The sequence below is a fragment of the Cryptococcus depauperatus genome, chromosome 8 (assembly GCF_001720195.1).
Source record: "Cryptococcus depauperatus CBS 7841 chromosome 8, complete sequence".
NCBI lineage: Eukaryota > Fungi > Basidiomycota > Tremellomycetes > Tremellales > Cryptococcaceae > Cryptococcus > Cryptococcus depauperatus.
Window position 1 is genome coordinate 8,616 of NC_089475.1, and position 21,742 is coordinate 30,357.

General features: G+C 45.7%; 8 protein-coding genes across 8 annotated transcripts; 3 read left to right on the top strand and 5 right to left on the bottom strand.

Annotated features, from left to right (window-relative positions):
* Positions 1-428: 428 nt before the first annotated feature.
* L203_105902 (uncharacterized protein) lies at positions 429-1,169 on the top strand (the record flags this gene model as incomplete). The annotated part of the gene is made up of 1 exon (XM_066215263.1): positions 429-1,169. One exon carries the CDS (start codon positions 429-431, stop codon positions 1,167-1,169), a length of 741 nt encoding a protein of 246 aa, XP_066071360.1.
* Positions 1,170-5,951: 4,782 nt separating this feature from the next.
* Positions 5,952-8,350, bottom strand: L203_105903 (uncharacterized protein; the record flags this gene model as incomplete). Its single annotated transcript, XM_066215264.1, has 2 exons — positions 5,952-8,170; positions 8,221-8,350. 2 exons carry the CDS (start codon positions 8,348-8,350, stop codon positions 5,952-5,954), a joined length of 2,349 nt encoding a protein of 782 aa, XP_066071361.1.
* A 2,330-nt stretch (positions 8,351-10,680) lies between these two features.
* L203_105904 (uncharacterized protein) lies at positions 10,681-11,169 on the top strand (the record flags this gene model as incomplete). The annotated part of the gene is made up of 2 exons (XM_066215265.1): positions 10,681-10,724; positions 10,779-11,169. The coding sequence occupies 2 exons, from the start codon at positions 10,681-10,683 to the stop codon at positions 11,167-11,169; spliced, it is 435 nt and encodes a 144-aa protein (XP_066071362.1).
* Positions 11,170-13,661: 2,492 nt separating this feature from the next.
* Positions 13,662-14,546, bottom strand: L203_105905 (uncharacterized protein; the record flags this gene model as incomplete). Its single annotated transcript, XM_066215266.1, has 1 exon — positions 13,662-14,546. The coding sequence occupies one exon, from the start codon at positions 14,544-14,546 to the stop codon at positions 13,662-13,664; it is 885 nt and encodes a 294-aa protein (XP_066071363.1).
* Positions 14,547-15,941: 1,395 nt separating this feature from the next.
* On the top strand, positions 15,942-16,526 carry L203_105906 (uncharacterized protein; the record flags this gene model as incomplete). The annotated part of the gene is made up of 1 exon (XM_066215267.1): positions 15,942-16,526. One exon carries the CDS (start codon positions 15,942-15,944, stop codon positions 16,524-16,526), a length of 585 nt encoding a protein of 194 aa, XP_066071364.1.
* Positions 16,527-16,899: 373 nt separating this feature from the next.
* L203_105907 (uncharacterized protein) lies at positions 16,900-17,325 on the bottom strand (the record flags this gene model as incomplete). Its single annotated transcript, XM_066215268.1, has 1 exon — positions 16,900-17,325. The coding sequence occupies one exon, from the start codon at positions 17,323-17,325 to the stop codon at positions 16,900-16,902; it is 426 nt and encodes a 141-aa protein (XP_066071365.1).
* Positions 17,326-18,267: 942 nt separating this feature from the next.
* On the bottom strand, positions 18,268-19,451 carry L203_105908 (uncharacterized protein; the record flags this gene model as incomplete). The annotated part of the gene is made up of 5 exons (XM_066215269.1): positions 18,268-18,284; positions 18,335-18,349; positions 18,399-18,431; positions 18,499-18,977; positions 19,039-19,451. The coding sequence occupies 5 exons, from the start codon at positions 19,449-19,451 to the stop codon at positions 18,268-18,270; spliced, it is 957 nt and encodes a 318-aa protein (XP_066071366.1).
* A 721-nt stretch (positions 19,452-20,172) lies between these two features.
* L203_105909 (uncharacterized protein) lies at positions 20,173-20,778 on the bottom strand (the record flags this gene model as incomplete). The annotated part of the gene is made up of 2 exons (XM_066215270.1): positions 20,173-20,194; positions 20,261-20,778. 2 exons carry the CDS (start codon positions 20,776-20,778, stop codon positions 20,173-20,175), a joined length of 540 nt encoding a protein of 179 aa, XP_066071367.1.
* Between the last annotated feature and the right edge of the window lie 964 nt (positions 20,779-21,742).

Sequence of the window (21,742 nt, forward strand, 5' to 3'; positions counted from 1 at the left end):
CTATTAATGCAAGTCCTGACTATAAACCTACTTGGGCTCGCCATTGAATAAAGTACGTAAATGAATAATAATAACAAAAGCCAAAGAACTCAGCATCGAGATACGTATATGAAAATCAGCCAGAAATTCTTGAATCGCGATGACATATTCCAACAAAAACATGAAAGGGCAGGCGAGATAGCTGGCCATCGCGACATCCGTTGTATCAATGTCGGAGTGCTTCTGAGAAAGTCCGCTTATGCAGCGAAAAGAAAGCTGCTAGCGAATCTCAAAGGAAATGGTTGAAGAAATCTGTCTTTGAACGGCTTCGGTGCTTGCTGGTACTGAATGAAAAGTAGACGGTAGCTGCCAGCTGTTGTCAAAACTAGCCCTTTAGACACCTCGCCTATCCCTCGTTTGGTTTCTACCAGCTATCTACACTTTAAGCCATGAACTCCGAACCAAATGACTCATCACAGAGTCCCATTAATCTAGTCAAATTCATCACTGGTCCTTATAATAGAAGCATTGAGAGCGGCCCTGAAACTGGATGGCAGTTATTCCCTCAGTATCAAACCGACTTGGAAGGCCTGCCTAGACACGACGAGAATTTTTGGCATAAAGCAGGGGATTATGATGGAAAGGCTCGATTCTCTAAATGTGGCGCAGATGTACATTTCAAAAAGCTTTACAGACAAGTCGGCGGTGATATCAAGGGATTACCAAAAGATTCAGTAGCTGACCTCCAAGAGATCTTGAAGGACATAATCGCACTGGAAGGGGCTATGAAAGAACCACTGAAAACTGAGGTCGTGGAATCAGCATGCCGTCGGTATAAGTCTCTTCAGGACTCCCAGTCGGTTGTAGCCGACGAGAAGCCAGCCTTGCAGGGCCTCGTCGCAAGTTGGATGAATACTGCAGCTCCTTTAGAAACTTATTTGGACAGGACATTAACAAATCTACGGTTGGCGTCGGAGGCATCCGAGGTAGTTTCAGCTAGTGCCGGATCCGCAGCAAGTTCCTCAAACATCGGAGGTAGATTCAAAGAATTATGGAAGACTGTGAGTCGTAGAACAGAGAAAGTGCCCGAAGACGGAGCTTCGGAAGAAATGAGGCTGATTGGTGGCGAGACGGCGTCAATGGCATCTGGCACATCGGAGGAGGAGTCGATGTATAATCCATCACTGTAAGGACCAGACCGAGAACAGTACGATATTTATGTACCTTGCCGAGTCTTCCTCGCAAAAGAAGGCCATCTCAATACTGGGAAAGATGAATAAGCAATACGATAACTGCGTAAATGAAATGAAAGTTGGCTAATCCAAAAGAGCGATTGATAATCAGCAAGAGTTACATGTAATGAATACGGACATTGGACTATGTCCGCTTTTACTTTATGCCTTACTTAGTCGTGTCTGCCACCGTACTGGATATCCGGTCTCCATTTGTACACCCGCGGTTCTCTGTTTCATTCTTACATATGTATACTGGCCCTTCTATCTATAATCATTCTCCATTGGTGTATCATACGTCTAACCCTACATCAACCTTTAATTACTATCCTTATCTATTCCTCTTCCAATATTGTTAAGTCAGAGACATCCCTTCATCTATCTATCTTCAAGCCTTTATCAACAACAAGTCAACCAACTCAACTATACCAATCTCCCATTTCCTGACACAACACGAGAGAAGGCCGGTGAGAGGAGAATAGGAGAGTGTCTCTGACAACACTATTGATAGAAGGATAAAGAGGTAGGAATGATTATAGAGGATGAAGTGTATGATTGAATAGAGTGACTAAGCTTGAGACTTATAGTACATCTCTAAGGAGAGAGACTATGGAAGTGTTCTATGTTATATATCAACCATACAGCGAACTAAGTACACAACAGGATTATTCAGCTTTGTAGACAGGTGAAGAGAAAACTGAACGAGTGAACATTAATTGCGTACCTCAGATAAGGCATCACAACTTATTATTCATGTCAAGATATAAATATTGGTCAGCGGCAGTTGCAACGAGATCCCATATCAGCGCATCTTCTGGGTTATCGGTAAGCGCTGCTTCGAGAAGTGGTATGATGTGGTCGAAATCAAAATTCTTGGACTGGACAGAGGAGTTTAGGCGCAAGATATCATCTCGAACCCGTATATCGGATCGACCTTTTTGACTGTAGAAGGCTGGCCACGGGGAGAATCAGAAGAGCTGACAGAAGAATCAACGTAACGTCCTGTAAATCTGCAGAGTGGTTAATAAGGGCTTTCTACGGAAATGTATTCACGACTTACTCTTTCTGCTAAGCAGGTCGATCTTGTTCGTTGTGACTAGTGGCCGAGAAAAGGCGCGGAAAGCGTCGAGACCGTTTGCAATCGGGTGGTCTTGGATGATCTTGCATCTGGTTTGATCTGACTCGGACATGATGTTGAAAAGAGACCTCCAGATGAGGATGAAGATGGTCTGTAGATGTCGATGCTATTCGCTCCCGAGACACGAGGCACCTTGTTAAGGAGTTGTCACGGATTCAACCCGTTATATCGGCAGCATATGATGAAATAAAAGAGTAAAGATGAGTCATCTCCAGCATGTAATAAGAATCTACCCAGTTAGGCGTGCCAGACACCCCCATGCCTATTCTTCACACATCTGCATCTGTCTCCGATTATCCTATAGAGTTGATAAAAAACCAAATCACATATAAGATAGAGAAGAAAACAGCTCCAGCGGGCAAATGAATTATAGTCTACGACAAATCAAGCACGAAATCACGTGCAAACATAAGTACGATGGCAAGAACCCAAACAAACTCGAGCGCAACACACTGTCAGCTTATACTTCCCTGTAAAAGGATTTGAATAGCTGCCGTCGTCTATTCCAGCTAGGCAATTGTCAACCAAGTCAACCTTATCCCAAGGCTCTCCAGCTCCATCGCCAGCCTTACCGCTCTACCACTTTCCTGACAGACTGTTCTGCATTCAACGCTGACGTTTGATTTTGTCACTATTCGTTAGCACCACAACCCATGTTGTGGAAAGTCATCCATAAGCTGTGAGCAAGTTTTGAGCTGGTTGTGTGTTGCGAGATGTAAGACAAAAGCAAACATTGATATTTAGTTGCATCTTGGTGATGTGTATCAGTTGGTGTGGTTTCTGCAGTGAATCCAAGCCTAGTTCCAACTCCAGTTACCTATCCACTCAATCAAACCATCAAACGCAAGCTACAAGTCCTGACAACGGAGTTGGTTACAACGATACATTTACCGATTCATCGTCAGGAGTTATCGAGCCATGCCAAAATAGTTCTCTGAGGGAATACTCTTGCAAAATGGCCTAAGCACACGACGAAGTGAACGAGTTGAGAGGTGGAACACTGATCCATCGCCTTGGTAGAAACGCTCGTACAGCTGAATAGACCGTCAGCAATCATCTGCTCCGAGTACTGGGACTGGTCAAGTAAACGACTGTTGATTTTAGAAAGTCCCATACGTCTGGCCTGCTACAGGGGACTATGTGTGCAGATGTGCAAAACTCAAAGTCTTCATCAAAGGTGATCCAACAACCATCTCGAGCAAGGAGTAAGTGCGAAAGCTGAATTGATAGTCTTGTCAACATACGCATACCGCTGGTAACCATCATGGAGTTGAAGATTCACGCTTGATTGATGCTGGATCGCCCAGAGTCTGGTCGGGCGTTATGCTACCGACAGGGTTTGGTGTTCTGATGCGAGGAAAGTACTCTGGGCAAGACGAGAAGGCGGTTTCTGATCGAGAATCTAAGCGCAGGAAAGTCTGATTGTTAATCTTGGCCTGCAATGCAGAAGTAAAATACACACCTTCAATGTGGAAGCAAAAAATCCCGCATGAAGAGTTTTATTCGTGTCCAGTTCAACGTCATCTTCGCCTTGTAGTTGGCCTTAGCCCCCAGTTTCAAGTTTGACGAATTGGCGGACAACATACAGAACGTGCGACGAGGTGTTGTCGCCTCCTTAATGCATAAAGTCGAGCGCGAATATTGCTATACGTCTCTCATGGTCAGGATGAATCACAACTGAGCTAGAGTGTCGCCAAAGGTTTGCTGCGAGTGGGTGCATTCTCTTGTCTGGGGTAGCAGAGCCGGACGGCATTGTTGTGAGCTGAGTGATTGAAAGTGTTGATAGTGGAAAATTGCTATATCTTTCAATGTGCTCACTCTGCTGATGTACGCCTTGACGAGATGTTACGATAGGTGCAAATATAGATACAGTTTTGTCATCGATATTTGGTTCTCAGAGCTGGTAATATCGTTGCAATGTTGTAACGATTATTATACAAAAGTTGCACAACGCTGCTGGCTCCAGCGGACTTGCATCGAATCTCCGCCAGTTCATAATCCTTGTTCGTGGCCTGTGGTGGAGAACGCCAGCTTTCGTCAACAACTTGGTCATCTCTTATCATTATCCAAAAGCGTTTCGACCGCTGACGCATAACTACGCTGTTACATGCTAACCTACCAGATGTGGTAGAATGGACGGCATGATGTGCATCAACAAACGCATGATACGGCACGGAGAAACATGACACAAGAGCAGCTCGCCCAAGATGAGCCCGATTCCAGTCGTGTATTACCACCGCGCAAGGCTGCTAAGTGGCAATCATCGGAAGAAAACAATAGTGTACACAGCACGAGCACAAGTAGCGACAAGAGAAGTAGTATTGTGACAGCATCAGGCAACAAAATATCCTTCTTCCAACCACAAATATTTATTGTCTACCATCACCGCATCAAACTTTTGGGTCTATTCCAGTTTAGCTGAGACTAGATAGGCTTTTTTGGGCTTTTCTCTTGTTGTATTTATTCGCTTACGATTTCTCTTGTCTACTTCTTCCAGTTCCACTTCATTTATCTTCCAACTTCTCTCCATTGCAGCCAGAACCCAAAACAACAAACAAAACAAAACCTACGGCCGCTGTGTCGGAATAAGTAACGGTGATGGAATTGTATATAGAATATGTGGGAGTGGGAACAAAGTAGAATCGGTGGTTACCAGTTAGTGTCACGTGACTAGGAAAGCCTTACTCGCGTTTACTTGGTAGCTTTCACGTACATGCAATTAATCACCAACGTTGACATGATTCCCATCTCTCCAAGACTGCATCGAGTATCAGACACTCGAAAGTTATAGGAGGGCAGGCGAGACAGCTATCCACTGCGATGCCCATTATATTCATGTCGGTAGTGCTTCTGAGAAAGTCCGCCCACAGAACAGAAAGCTGTTGGCGGATCTCGAAGGAAATGATTGGAGAAACATATCTTTGAACAGCTTCAGCGTTTGCTGGTACTAGGTCAAAAGCGGATAGCAGCTGCCAGCTATTGTCAAAACCAACACTTCCACACACGCCGCCACAATGCTCGTTGCTTATCCCTGGTTTGATTTCCACCAGCTATTTGTACTTTATTAAGCCATGAGCTTCACTTCACATGTCTCCAAAAATACAAACCCATCCGTCCACATTACTGATGGTGTCAGGACGGCTAACGCGGAAGGAAGCTGGAGGAAGATAGATGACGAGGAAGAGAGTCTAAAGAAATGTCTCTGGCTCCACAGCATTGGTAGATAGATAGACGAGATAGGATTAAGAGTTGGAGTAGAGCGGAAGATAGGTACATGAGGCGTATGATTGGCTTATGGTTGACATATGATACATCGCTGGGGAAACGGTAAGTGCAATCTCAGTTCTTATATCTTATAATTAGAGCTGTACAATGCAACGAAGTAAACCAACAAAGTGTACGATTGTTGTGTTCGTAGAGTAAAGGATTTCGTTAGGTAATGTCGCTGATAAGAGAAAATGATATAAAACAGGGCAGACATTAGTTGTGCTAAAAAATAAAGAATCCTGTTAGTAGTTATCGTTTATGGAAAAGGTTTCGAACGTTCTTATTCATGAAACTACAATGGGTATCTTATTCAAGCAGTAACGTCACGTTCTATGTTAACCAAGTATTTCCGGGTCTTTTTGACCTTTGGCAAGGACTTCCTTGATCAAGGAATATAACTCCCTGTCTTCCTCCCTGTCTTCCTCCCTCCACCACTTGTCGTTGGGAAAGATCTTTTTGCGGATTTTGTTCATAAACGGGATTAAAGGTTTGTAGAAAGGTGTAAAATGGGCACGCGTGGTGTTCAAGAACTTTCTCTCATCACCTATCGTGGCAAATTTCAGATCAGCTAGCATGTTATCGCCCTCATAGTTCCATCTATCGTACTCAGAGCTGACGGGTTTACCTGGACCATCATGATGGATACAAATCCAGAAGAGAACCCAGAAAAAAGATTCCAGGTCGTGCATGAACGAATGTTCGTCACCTAGAAGTATCCCGATAGCCATGAACGCTCTCGTGCCAGTTACCCCCTTTGCCCCAGACGCAGTTATCCGCGATACCTTGATTGCAAGGTCAAGATCGATCAAGAAGGCATTGTCATTGTCCTCGTCTATCATGAGATTATTGATGGAGATGTCTCGGTGCAGAAAATCGGCTTGTAACAGGGATTCATGTCCTGCAATGCAGCGTTCCATCGCGGCAAGAAGGGCTACTCGAGAGCTTGCTTCGTATATTGGTTTTCCATAATCACAAAGAATAACTCGCCGATGTACTCGATTAGACAGCATCTGTGTGCTGGCTTCTGTTTGAGACGTTGGGATGGAGCGCTTACTGGGTGGTAGCGGCACGTTGGTTTCGCTAGATGGGCGCTTGACACCAGCCTTGACACCAGCGCCACTGCTGCGGCTTTGGCTCGGCGTGCCAGTCGCACTTGGAGTGGCAGTCACCTTCTTTGAGCGACCCAATGGGTAATGCTCCGCTTCTGAAAGGTCTATCCCTCGTCGAATGTTGGCTAGAACGTCATCGTCCTTATCACCAACGCGGACGGTGGTATGGTAATAGTGTCGGGCAACATGGATAACTCTTTTCTCCATCGCTTCCCGAAGCAGTTCCCCTTCGTGATCGCGTTCTGGGTATTGCCACGAGTCTTTGATAACAAGTGGCTTCTTCGGGTCTTTCTCGGCATAGGCTTCCCAACAGGTAGTGGCCCGGCCGACAACGCACCGCGCCCGACTCATGGTTTTCTTAATGATAATACGCTCTTCCTGACCGTTTCGTTCGATATCAATATACCGCTTGTCGCCGCATGTGATTATCGTAGGATCGAATCCTAGGTCGTCCTCACTCATCCAAAGAAATCCTAAGATGGTCGATACGAACCGCTTTCCCTCTTTGTTTATATCGAATTGTTCAGAGGCAATGCCCCCAAGCCGATCGAATTCCCATATTCTCATCAGGGAGCCACATAAAGTAAACCCCAGCACAAAACGACGTGTATCTTGCGCAGACAGTGTTTCCCTAACGTATCTGCCAAGGTCAAGCCACGCGTTCGCGTGGGTATCTGCCGAGGGATTATTCTTCAGCTCGCCAGGTACGAGTACTTGTGACCAGGGGAATGGAGAGCCTTCCTCAGGCTCTGGACCGCGCACGAAACCAATGTCCAACTTGCGCTTGACAGTAGAACCCTGGAGAGGCGTGTTAGGTTGCGCAAGTAGCCAGCGTTGAGTCTGAGGAGGGCGATAGCGTTCTGCAAAAGCCACCAGGTTCGTTGTTACATTTTTAAACCAGCCAATGACCGCACCTTCGTTTGCGTCTTCGGGCCAACCCATCCATCCCTCCCGGAAGAGTGGATCGCTGCCGCTCGTACAGCTCTGGAAAACTGCCGCCGCTGCTGTTTCTAGATCCGCAACCCTTCCGAAGAAGGTAGCATGGAAACTAGGAAGTCCAACACGTAATTGCCCAAGCTCCCTCTTAAGGACTTGATCGATGTATAGTCGGTATTCAGGTGAGTTCACAATGCTACTTGTGGAATGTACCCATGGGGTTTGTAGGGAGGAAAGGGTCATCGATCGTGGAGGTGGTGTGACGTTGAGGGCGGCAGCGGCATCGGCAAGGCGATCCCATATCAGCGCATCCTCTGGGTTATCGGCAAGAGCTGCTTCGAGAAGTGATCTGACGCAGTCGAAATTAAAATCCTTAGACGAGGCAGCGGAGTTTAGGCGCAAGATATCATCTCGAATCTTATATTGGGCCGACGTTTTTGACGGTAGAATGCGGGACACAGGGAGAATTCGAAGAGCTGACAGAAGACTCAACGTAATCTCCTGTAAATCTGTAGGGTGGTAAATAAGGGCTTTCTACGGAAATGTATTCACGACTCACCGTCTCTGCTAAGCCGGCTGACGTTGTTCGTCGTGACTAGTGGCCGAGAAAGGGCGCGGAAAGTGTCGAGACCGTGTGCAATCGGGTGGTCTTGGATGATCTTGGATCTGGTTTGATCTAACTCGGACATGATGCTGAAAAGAGACCTCCAGATGAGGCCGAAGATGGTCTGCAGATGTCGATGTTGTTCGCTTCCGAGACACGAGGCAGCTTTTTAAGGAGTTGCCAAGGATTTAACCCGTTATATCGGCAGCATACGATAATATAAAAGAGAACAGATGAGTTATCAAGTGTGCAACAACAAATCTACCCAGTTAGGCGTGCCAGACATTCCCGTGCCTATTCTTCACACATCTGCATATATCTCCGATTATCCTACAGATGGTGTTTTCTATTCTGAGGTGTATGCGGGCCATACAAATCTGGAGCCATAACCTTGGAGCGATGACGTGGCATATAGACAAGAAATAACAATGCAACTCTAACTGCGTCACTGCGATCTTTTCGTTCAAGCGCATGATCTCAATCATCCGCATCTTCATGACAACAATGCGAGTGCAGCTCGATAAACACTATATGCAGCAAGTTTGGTTAGTGGACCTAGTAGAAGTGGACAAGTACAACAAACAGACGGAAAAGTCCAAACGGAGAGTAACAAACAACGAGCCCCAGCTTCAGTCCTACAACAAAGTGGCGCATGTTTGGCACCAGTTCAGGCTTTACCGTATGAGTAGGCCATGCGTTGGCAGTAGGAGTGGCAGGCGGTGAGACGCTGTTTGAACAAACCGCTCATACGAGTAAGCAAGCTCGATGAGCGTCTGCTCGGAATACGGTCGTCCAATAAAACAGAGCCCGAATCTTCGACAAAAGGGTTAGTGAACATTCTGAATGTGTAAGGGCTTGTGGATGCCTTGCGGAATTTCTGGTGCTTCCACAATAAGGTCGCCGCGTCGGTTTGTTTCTATAGGCGTAGGTTTTGGCATGAGCCTGTCGTGAAAACAGCAACAATCAAAACCCGCGCGCTGAACGAAAAGGCCATACTAATACAATCGAAGTTGCATTATCACTTTATCGTCTATATTCCACGTCATCATTCAAGGTTATGACACTTCTACGAATGGAATTCCGAATACTCAACGTATACAACGCATCTGTAAAGAAAGAAACAGTGTAGTCAAGTATCTGTTTCATATTTGGGCGAAGCAAACCCGATCGTGATGGCAGGTATGACTCCATGAGCAGTTACAACTTTGCGCCTCATTCCCATACTACTGACGGTAGTAATGGGTCGACGCATAATAGCATGCTATGACACCTGGGTGATGACGAAGAGAGATGGTGTAATTGAGAGCCAACTATCAATGAAACGTATAGAGGAATTGGCCAGAAGCAAAGCAAGAAGGCTCTCTCCCAGCAGCTTGGGAGACCCACCAAGAGAGACGCCTATGAGTAGTTATCGAGGCTTTCTCCTATGCTATCTAAGCGGTCAAGCAGGGCTTCCACAAAACGGTCCAACCAGGTTTCCTTGAGTAGACCCATAGAGTGATGGGCCGGGTAGTTGTGTTCGGCTTCTCGTTGGTATCATGCATACCTATATCAAGCTGTGATTTGCAAATCATATGTACAAAGGAGAAATAAAAGATACAAAAGAAGAATTAAATCTAGGTCCGCAGAGTAACCTTTATGGCGATAAATCACCTCATTCCGACAAACATACTCTCCAAGCCGACATTAATCGGGGCGCATCAATGAGCCTGAGAAATGCCCTCGAGACGTTTGCGGCTCGGTTGGTACGATGTGGTGGACACACAATCGTTCTGAATTCACCGACAAACAAGTCATTCGTCTGTCAGGACTCTGGATGGGTTCTCGGGCTTTAGACTGGAGGAGTTCGGACGGGAGTAGCCTGGGTAGGATATGTGTAACTGGAATAGACAAAGACAGCCATTAACATTCATTCTCCGGGATCTATCGGCAACGGGTCCTTCCATATATCGCTGAGGCTTCCGCGGCAGTCGTCCAACTTCCCATCTCCAAGCCATACACACTATCCTCTGCTCTCCCGACCTTTCTCAGCCCATCATCCTGACACTACTATACTCGGTACAGGCAAGCCACCACACACCTGTTATCTCGATACCCTTTCCTGCAGCGCATTCTACCGCCTCATGCTTCAAAAGAGACACTACTCAGACTGCCTGGTGGAATTAAAAGCCAGCGCTCCAATGAAAGGAAAGATGATCCACTGACATGATTCATCCATGCAGCAAGACGTCCCAGCTGCAGTGCCACAGGCTGAAGGGGAATCGTCGGAGCAGGAATTCTCCTTCAACATTCTTTTCCCTTGTAGAAATGCTGAGTTGTTGCTGACAACAAGGGCTGTGTTTTGACATTGCGCTGCGATATATAACCGAGACGTGGACGCCCATTGGCCCCTCCTAAAATTTATTCTTTCCAAACATGTCCAGCCTCGAACGCTCCAAAGATGGCTCCTACCTTTCAAGGTCAAATTCAAATTTTCGACCAAAGTCTGCATTAAGTACTTATCTCAGCTCTAGAAGGGGACCTGGCAATTCAATAGATACACAAGCCAATACAGCATTCAAATCTGCTCGGGAACAGCTTGGATATCTTCGTCGTCGCTTCGACACTGCCGCTAGTAAGATTGGAGAAAACAACCATACGAATCAAATGAGTAGACTTTTGGGCACATTAGAGTCCAGTGTGGATGACAGCGCAACCAAGGTCAATTTTGAGGAAGTCAGAGAACTAACCAGCGAATTTGGCAGCACAATCAGTTACATCGTTGACAACCCCGAATTATCAGGCATTAAAAACGGAGAAACCCTCTTAAAACCAGTTAAACAATCTTTGGATAGTGTGAGGTCTCTCTTGTGGACAGCAGAATCGTTGTCGGCAGGCAGTCGAGGCGTTCAAGGGAGACGATGAGTAGTCAGGACTGTAGACAATGGTGTGTCGACGGTCTCTTGACCAGAAGAGAGCGCTGAGGATGGCGTGTATTGTAATACTCTGGGTATTACAGGGGATATAGCCAACAAATAATGATGCAATTGCTTGCATCATTGTGACCTTTTTGGTTCAATGCATGTTATATAATTGTTGGTATGTAATTCATGACATGTATACCCAGGATGAGTGGTGTTGGGATAACTAGAGAGCGGTACAAGGATGCATTGCGGGTTGGTCGATGTCTGGGGATGGATGGTAGTGGCTGTCATGGTGCACTCTAGCAGGCGTATCTCGGCAGGGTTGTTGGAGTCTACAGGTCTTTGACTCCCAATTTTCTGCAGTGCACACAACGTACTTGGCGGCTGAACGATACTCACGTGCCACAACTAGGTCAAGAGGGGGTTGGAGTACCATGCGGTTGGGACGAGATACTAGTGAATCGTTAGATTGGGATGTATAGAGACAGAAAGCTTTATTGATTCTCTGGGGTTGTCTCTGTGTTGTCTATCCTTATATGCATCTTCTCCTCCAGAACTTATCCAACCCGACACCTAACCGACACCATCCTCACTGGCTGTGTTCCCGACAACTAACAGCTCAAGTCAGACACACTTACCTCTATATTCCCTCCCGGCTGTCTCCTACTAAAGCCCTTTTCTGACACAGGTCATGCAGCTTGCACTTCTAACGAGCTAAACTTTATGGCACGAGCAAAGGCCGGCCTCTGACGCTTGTGCACTAATATGTCGTCTGGGCTGGGATGTTTACTGAGTATGACGGGCTCAGTGATTTCGAGGTCCTTCAGCATAAGCGGCATTGAGATGGATAGCTTCCGATCCGCTTTATTTTTTGATTCAATAAGGACCACGCCTTTGTAGAAGGCGGCATCATTGGCGGACATGTTGTGCACTGTTGAACGAGTAAGATCTGATTCTTAAATTAGGTGAAAAGACTCTCAGGATGACTTAGCAGGGTGCGAGACAAGTTTGCTTTGTGCTCCTAGAGCACAGGAACTGGCCACTGGGATTTCCAAACTCTCTGACCATCCTCGTGATAAGGGTAGGACTTGTGAAGTACTTGAGCAAGTATACAGAATTTTCTTTTCCGGTTTCCAACTGGATCTTTGTTGCCTTTGCTATGGTGGTATATGTATATGTATTGCCGTTAGGCGGCGAGGCTCAAAACCGGACGGATTTAGGTTGTAAATAAGTTTTGCATTTAATGTAAGAAAGAGAAATTAAAAATACAAGTTGAAACTAGATCCAAGTGCGCGGAATTACCTTTGTGGCGATTGATCATCTCATTCCGACACTATCGACCGTCGTGCGTTCCAACAACAACGATTTTGCTTCCTTCAGGTGAGACGCCCCTACTGTCAGAACGGCTCTGATCTGTTGTAGACGTTCTTTTTGATATTTACTGGGCGGTTGTCTTTTGTTTTTCGAGAATTCATCGACCAAGCCGCACAATTGGTCGGTTGTAGATATCGTTTGGTCAAGATCTGTCTTGGTAAAGTTGCTTTTATTCAGATTGGTTTTTAAACCACCTAAAAAAAAGAGATACTTTTGAAAGTGCTGGTAGGGGTTTAGCTTCAATTCAGGGTTATTTTCGGCGCAAGAAATGGATTCGTTGAGGTTATCCTGAGACATCTGAACTTGTTGCGCGGCAGATTGGATTTTGGAAACGACTTGTGCATCAACAATTATATCGTCTTGTGTTGGATATAATATAGGAGAGTTAGGGGCTGACAAATCGCTTGCGGTTGTTGATTGAAAGAAGAGTCCAGCTGGGTCAAGTTCATATGGAATATAAATGCGTCCGCCATAAGGTGATGACTGTACTGATGAAGATGGGCGTTCCGAATGAAACTGTGAAAGGCTGGCGTCCTCGTCGATGCTGTCTTTGGAGTAAAATGACATGCTTGGAGAGAACGAACTTCAAGATGGACGGTTTGGTGTCCGTCTTCCGTCTATATATCGCAAAGAAATGGCAAAGCACAACTCTTGTTATCGGCAACAACCCAGCATTCTACAAAAGAGAAATGTGTTGAAGGAGAATTCCTGCTCCGACAGTTACCTTTCAACTTGCAGCTTCCACGTTTCGGCAGGGTGGTACATTGGGATCGCCTCTTTTGTTTAGCTATGGTACGTCTTGTGGTGGTGGTGGAGAGGTAGCAGTGAATGGAGTGGACCAATTTGAGGAGCGATATACGATGGTAGGATTAATAACTATTCTCTGTTGGATTGGGCGTGGCTAATGGTGCAACGAGACAACCCGGCAGGACTGCAGCTGAACGTTTCGCTACATGGGTGGAGCTTGACAGTGCATCATCTTTCCTTTCATTCGAGTGCTAGTGTTTACCTCCACCAGGCAGCTGTCAGAACGTTGGAATCATTCGATGGAATATAGCCAAACAATAATAATGCAGCTCGGATTGCATTATGGTGACCTTTTCGTACAGAGCGTGCATCTTAATTATGAGTAATATCCATGACATTTCCCTCCAGGTTCAGCTTGCCAATGTCCGTCAAAACCATACCTTTTTGTATTGTTTCTCCGTTCAAGGATCCATTACCGCCAGAGTATCTCATATACAACATCAAATCATTCTTGTCCACGTTAACAGATTGGATTCCGGCAGAGAGTCCCCATAGCGGCATATTATCAGAAAGACCGTAGTCCTCTTTGATTGCCTTTAGATGGTCTCTGATACAAGATTCCATTTTTTCTCCCACGTCTGTTGACTTGGCCACTGGAAGGTAGGGGCTAGGTGGCAGGGCAGACGAAGCGTTTGGTGGAATCGTTGAGTTTGGCATCCCATAACTTGCAAGACTCGCCAATGTTTGATTTGTCAACCTTCCGGAGACAGCAGAAAGGTCGGTTCTGTCCTTGTCGGTGTATTCCCAGATTGCATTTGGGTCGTATCCAAGGCTACTATACTTTACTATCGCCTCTCGACGCTCATTACTGGAGCGATCTTGACCAACCAAACGAAAAAATCCATCCTTTGGGACAACACCCTCGTTACGTACGAAGCGTGAGTCCCTTCTTGGGGCATTGAACACGCTCTTAACAAAGTCTTCAATAGTTGTTTTGACTGGCGGATTGTTGTTGATATCAGCAAGGGCGGCTTCCATATGTTTGGCATAGTATCCATCTCCCGTTCCGGATTTCATGCGGGCCCAGGCTAATTCATTGGCAAGTACGGAGGTCATCAGTTTGCTCAATTGTCCACGTCTGGTATCCAGCAGCGTGGCGAAGTCTGGCTGGGTAGCATTGGACGGTGGAATGGAGGCGGCTGAGCCAGCTTGCGTCTGCTCTTCATTACCGGTAGGTGGTAACCATTCGCGAGTCATAGTGTGGGAGTGTGGGTGTGGTAAGGTTGATAAACCATTCAAAGTTTCGAAGCGGCGTTATATGCTTTTCAAGTGGCCACGAGGAAGAGAATGTTTCTGGAAGGTTGAAAGGTCGAAAGGTTGTAACGACCTCGCTTCGGCTGTAAAAGGTTGGAAGCAGCTCGACCACGTTGACAGTTTTAACGATGCGCTCCATTGTTGTTTGGGCAGAGAGACGTTGGCAGAGGGATGCATGTGAAGCGAAGGCAAGCCTCTCCATTCTGTCGCATATCGCTCATTCTACCAGAGACCTGTTGTCAGGATGATGTACAAGGTGCGGATATAAGAAGACAGGATACTGTGTATGCAGAGGAATGGTAGAGTGGGTTGAACGGAACGTGGCTTCTGGACGTAGAGCAGAGAAGATATAAGGAAGGGATTGTGGGTCATAGTTCCCCAAGGAATCAATCTTCATAGCTATCAGAGTATATTGCAGATACATACTCCTACATACTCCACAAGTCCCAAGCACTCCCAGACCAAGCTCAAGAACAACCAAACTCCTGACATATAGACAATAAGAAAGAAAGAGAAGCTGAAAAGGGGATTAGAAAAGGGTGGATGTTTGCCTGTCAAAGGGTTCTTTGAAAACGAGTCAATGATTTGGTTCTGTTCATATATAAAAAAAGACAAGTACAGGCCGTGACATTCTGGTAGTCTCTTTGCCACTTGGAGTGCTAAAGAGACTACCAGTGGCCTGAGACATACACATGTAATCTAATAAGATAAAGGAGCTAGCTTCGCTGAAGAAGATCAGTAATAATAATAGTAATAACAATAGCAATCGCAGAAGTTAGTTGTTCTACTTGCTTGCTCATCCATCCTAGCATAGGATGCTGAAGCCTCAAGGATGTAAGGATAGACTCACTCATCTATGGATCTCGAGGAATGAGTATTGATAGCTGTCTTCGTTTATTCCAATTACACACCTCTTAGCGAAGCTACCCGAGTCCCAACGCCATCCACTCCGAAGCCCAAGACTAATCTCCGATTCCTGACGTTTGCTTCTTAACGGCTTGGGTGAATTCTTCCCTTTACTTTATTCTGCTGAGTAACAAACTTCCATATATCTGCAAGCCTCCTTTTGCTCAGGCAGATTTCCTTTCTCTTAGCCAAATCTGCGCGAGAGACACTGTCATTATTTCCCGGTATTACCATAACTTCTTTTGTCGGAGTTTTTCTTGAAAGGTATTAATATCGTACTATCTTGAGACTTTTTCCCCAGTGATGTACCACACGCCAACGCACATCTCCACGCTCACCTCCTAACTAATCCACCGATAGACTTGAGTCAGCAGCATTCGACCTTCTCCAGCTCTCAGCTAGCCTCCATCGCCGTAGACAATCCTACTGAGCATGACAGAACCATCAAGAGGTAGACCAAGAGGTAGACCACCAAAAAAAAAATTCCAAAGAGGTAGCCGACCAAGAGTTACATCATCAACACAGAGCACCAACCCTGACCCTTCAGCTTCATCTCGCTATCACAGCCGTGTCGAACATCTTTCATCAATCGCACATGGTATTTGGCCAAGGCCTGACTCGAATTCCAGCTTTGGGCCTGACTCTAACACCCCGATAGCCGAGAAGTGCCAGTTCGCTTACGATATACCAGTTGAAGAATCTGGTAATAGCGCAACGGATTACGAGCTGCATTCTCTCATGCTTAAACATGATCCTAGAAAGGCGCCGATTGAAAAGGGCCTATGGACTGAGTACATGCTTACAGGTAAGGTTGTGACACAGATAGATGGTGAAGTTGTGTGCACATCTGTACGTGACACGATAAATTCTATTTGCGCTTCGGAACAAAGTGAAGGGGGAGATTCTGATGTTGAAGCTGTAAAATCAAGAAGGGAGGAGGATGCGATACGTTACTTTGAAAGAGTTTGGGATGAAAGCATCGGTCCACATCGACATGGCAAACGGGAGGGAAACTAAACTGTGTCACCGCCTGATCGTTGTTCTCAGCGCAGGTTGGAGGAACCTTCGTTTTCTCGTGCTCTTGGATTCTTGTTTATACCAGGTTATGTATCGGTGCAACGTCCTTGTATCTGATATGTCATGATCAAATAGCAACAATGAAATAACAAGCACTGAACCAAAAAGGTCACCATGATGCAAGCAATTGCATCCTTATGTCAGAACCTTGGAATTATGACATGGAATATAGCCAATAAATAATAATGCAACGTAGATTGCATTATTGTGACCTTTTGGTACAGAGCGTGGATATTAATTATTGGTAATATTCATGACACCTTATCTATTGGCTATATCTCCTGCAATGCCCAGAGTAGTACACAGGGGCTGTCTATCCGGTCCCGTTGGCCATCGAACCTGACAACAATAATTCTGCTTTCTCCAGGTGAGGCTCCGCGTTGTCCAAAGCGCTTCCAACGAATTCGAGCGTTCCACTTTGATGGGGATTGAGGTGTTCTCCGTATTCCTCGAAGGGTTCTTTGACTGTTTTGCGCGATTCGGCAAAATGTGACATGATACTGTCAATATTTCCCTGGCCACCCCCCAGGCTGGTCAATAACGAAGTCATAGCAGATTGACATGATTTAAGAGCTCCGCGGTTATCTGCATACATGGATAGGCCCGTGTCGGCCTTGGGAATCGCTTCGTCGAGTTCATCCTTACCGCTTTCAACCCAACTTGTAGCACTATTGAGTTCGTCACGGATTTGTTGGTCAATTGGACAGCTTTGTGCTGAATCGTTGAAGTTGGACGACATGTTTGGAGAGGATGATTTGAGGAGGGGCTGCTGGGTGCTCGTCTCCTGATTATATATCGCAGTGAACCGGCAAAACACAACCCTTGTCATCGGCAATGGCCCAAGATTCCTACAAAAGAAGAATGTTGGAGGATTCTTGCTTCGGCGACTACCTTTCAACGCACAGCACTGCAGCTGGAACCTCTCGCTACATGGTGGAGCTTGACAGTGCATCACCGTTCCATTCATTCGAGTGCGGGCGTGTACTTCCACCACGCAGTGTAATACTCTGGGTATTACAGGGGATATAGCCAGCAAGCAATGATGCAATTGCTTGCATCATGGTGACCTTTTTGGTTCAGTGCTTGTTATTTCATTGTTGCTGTTCAATCATGACATGAATCCAACGAGCGGCATTCCATGGATAACTATGAGGGACAAGCATGGGATGAAAATAGCGCCACGAGGGTGAGTCGCTGTACCACAGTTAATACGGGACGAGTTCAGCTTGGGTCGATTGACCCAAATCCACTGAGACGAGTGTCTGTTACAAGCAGAACTAGGCATGAACAGAAGATTGCAAGTATCGAGTTGTGATGAGTACGGACATTGGCTTATGTCCGCTTTTATTTTCTTACTTTTCTCTTGGGCTGTGGTACTGGATATCCAGTCTTTATTGTACTTCCGTGGTTCTCTGTTTCCTTCTTGGATATATATACTGGACGTTCCATCTATAATCGATCTCCGGTGATGTATCATACGTCTAATCCTACATCAACCTTTACTTATTATCCTTATCTATTCCTCTTCCAATATTGCAAAGTCAGAGACATCCATACGTCCATCTATCTTCCAGCCTCTATCCACCTCAAGCCAGTCAACCAACCCACCGATTTGTGACACTTGTGTATCTGACTTGTTTATGAACTACGTTGATCTATGTTAGTACTACCTTCTATTCAATTATGAGGTAAATAGTACTGTTAGATTGCCTTAACTTGGAGGCTGTGATAATCTATGTATAGCTCACTTGGTTTATATCCTGCTATTCTTCTCCTCTGACGCAGCAAGGGCACGGTCACCCTCTTCATTACAAAGCTGGAAGGACACGCCTGCCGCAGCGCGGACTCGTAAACTTTTCAGTTGACTAATCACGAATCTCAAGCTTTCAGGAGCATTCCATATATTACATACCTGTGCCCATAGCAATAGCAACCTGCTTCAATAATTGACCGGCATCACCAGGCACAAAGCAACCAGGCAGACTGGATTCACAAAAGAGCGGATTGACCATCACTTCAGAAGTATTCTCCATCCTCTTGAGGCCTAGCTGATCAATCAAGTTTTGAGATCGAGTAACGGTCGGAGGTTTATGCAACAACATCCCAACCGTAATGATCTCGCCATCATCAAACTCGATACCGACGTCGTCTCCTTGGTTTATCAGTCGTCTAATCGGCCGCTCGTCAAGCTTGACGCCGCTGGCCATTGCTGTTCGAAGCGCTTTCTGGACGCTGTCATCGCTTCTTACTGGCCCATTACTGTAGATAGTGACATTTTCTGAGAAGTGTACACTCATGAGAGCAAGGCTCAGGTAGACTGGGGATGAGAACTCCAAAATGCCCACCGGTTGACCCCGCTTCTCATGGCCATCACAGAATAGACATTGATAACTATTATGATGATGTTATATTAGCAATACGGTCGAGAGACAGTAAGGTATAAGAGACTTGCATGTGCGAAGGCCAGTTCTCCTGATACCCATCGATGTCGGTAGGCAGTATGTCCTCCGACCCAGTGGCTAGAATCAGCTTGCGCCCATGATATACAACATCGTTTGCATCGACGACCTGATACCCCATATAGCCACTGCCAATATCTACCTGGGAAGCTTTCTGGATTTGGGCAGTAGAGAACTGGATACGGGTATACTTTTCCTCGATTTGGCTGCGAGAGATCTGGCGAAAATCAGGCGGAGACGCGCCATCCCGCGACAAAACGGTGTGCATGGCTGTTACACCAAGGTTTCGATAATGGCCAGAGTCAAACACCATTGCTGTGCGTTGGACTCGACCAAGGGCCAGAGCCGCCGACAGACCGGCGGGGCCACCTCCGATGATTAAAGCGTCGAAAACCGATGTAGACATGTTTCCGTTTCAATTTCGAATCGAATGCCTAAGATGATAAACATGGATGTTGAAATAGAAGCAAAGGTCAATTGCCATGAATGAGAACTTTCAAGACCTTTTCCAGGAACGACAGTTACTGACAGGATTCTTTATTTGCTAACACAACTAATGTTTGCCCTGCTGTTTCATTTCATTCATTGCGTATTAGTAATATCGCCTGAAGGAAATTCTTTACCTTACTAACACAACAACTGTATACTCTATCCGTCTACTTCGTTGCTTGCACAGCTCAATTATAATACATAAGAACCAAGATTGCACTTACCTTTTCCCCAGAGTTGTATCATACGTCCATCCCAAGTCTCATATGTCCAACTATACTAATCCTACATCCTTCCTTCCCATAACCTTGAGTCTCTCTTCTTTCTATCACATCTCCTGTGCCAATCATATTATATAATCTCGCCTACCATTACTCTATCTATTCTCACCTATCGATAGTGCTGAGCCAGAGGCATTCACCCTCTACCCTTCCTCTCTCTTCCCCGGCAGAATCCCACGTCGGCCATTTATGACACTCTCCCAGCAGAGACACCGCGTCGAGCTGTTTTCTCTGTGAGCAGCTGGAGTCACGTGACGGGATGGACTTGAAAAGCAACAGACATCTTGGATTATTCCGTACATAACATATATATAAGAAGCTTGTATATACTATGCACTCTCTTTCACCCCCTAACCTCTAATCCCTCACCCGCCAGTTTCTAGATAGTCCGAAATGAGTAAGTTATTAGCCAACCTATTGCTAACCTAAAGAAGTCCCATCGTACCCATCTCTGATATTCGAGCGTTTTTCCGAGTCAGCCTTCATGAGATTGACCAGCTGGTTTGTGCGAGAAATCTCCATTTTGTATTCTTTATATATATCCATACCTTCAAGATCCGTTTGGGGGTCTCGCGCTCTCTCGCGTCCAAGCGAAAGGTCACCCAATCTTTTCTCTAACCATTTTCTCTCTTTGTCATATATTGCAACGTTTTCCCTAGCGTCTCGGTGGTGACGTCCTTCACCTTTGTCCCAATGACTATGGCGTTCTGATGCTCGCTTCAAACAGTATTCTACCTGATTTATTTCCCTTTCTGTCCATTCCAAAAAACCCGAACGATTCGTCTGGTCACAGCCAGACTTGGATACTGTATCACCGCGGGACTGCATGGCTGATGGAGGTAAGTATGACTCTTCCAGTGGCGGGGGTTGCTCCCCAGTGAGATTGTTACTACCCGCCATTGTTGATCTGAGCCCTGACGCAACGGTACCTGGAGACTCATATGCTTGTGAGAGGTCGTCCATAGTTTAAAAAGTCTCGATGATTGGCGTTTTGAGAATATCCACTCACAAAAAACAAGAGGCAATGCGAATTGTATTTAGAAATAACAAAGACTTTCGCTTTTAACCTGTTCGCCAAGTGTCTGGCTGACCACGGATGACTCCCATAATCGCTCCGCACAAAAGACAACAAGTCTCCTCATGCTTCCTCCCTTTATTTTGCTCATGGCCCCAGTCATCCTCGCTTGTCTTTTATTCTCAAAGGAGAGTGGGTCTTTACAGGACTTTTCCAGAGATACTGCAGGACAGTCAGGTGACGAAGAACTGAGTGTAAGTACGTCAGCACTCTACACTGCGGCTGGTAAAGACGGAAGATAAGTCCGTCAACGGAAAACGCAAGAATAAGGAAATAAATATATATAGATCAACTGTAGAATACTTTTACTTTAGATACTTCCTTTCATGCAACACCAGTGCTAGATTTGCTGTATTGGAATGCCGTTCATATAACTATTCACATAGTTGTCGTCAACAAAACGCAGCGTGGCACACCAGATGGCCTGCAGTATCTTCTCTTGATAATGATTAATAACTAACGAAACCTGTGTATATAATTGTGACTGAACGGCAATCCTTCTATTCTGTATACTCAGCAACTTCATACATTGTTATACTACTTTGTTCATTGTGCACAGCTTAAGATATGATATACAAGTAGTTAGTATTGTATTTACCTTCTCCTTAATGATGTATCACTTGTCACTACCCCAAATAACCTTGTAAGTCTCTATCTCAAGTCTTACTTCAAACTCTCTATAGAACAAGTCAGAGATACAGTTGTCTCTTCTTGGTCCTTCTGGTCAGTCTCCCTAGACTCCCAGCCCGACAGCCACTGTCGTCGAGAATAAACGGCCCAGTAACGTTAGAGCAACCGCCACGACACGGCCACTGCTCACCTTCAGCGCCAATCCCATCAACCCTCGTCAAG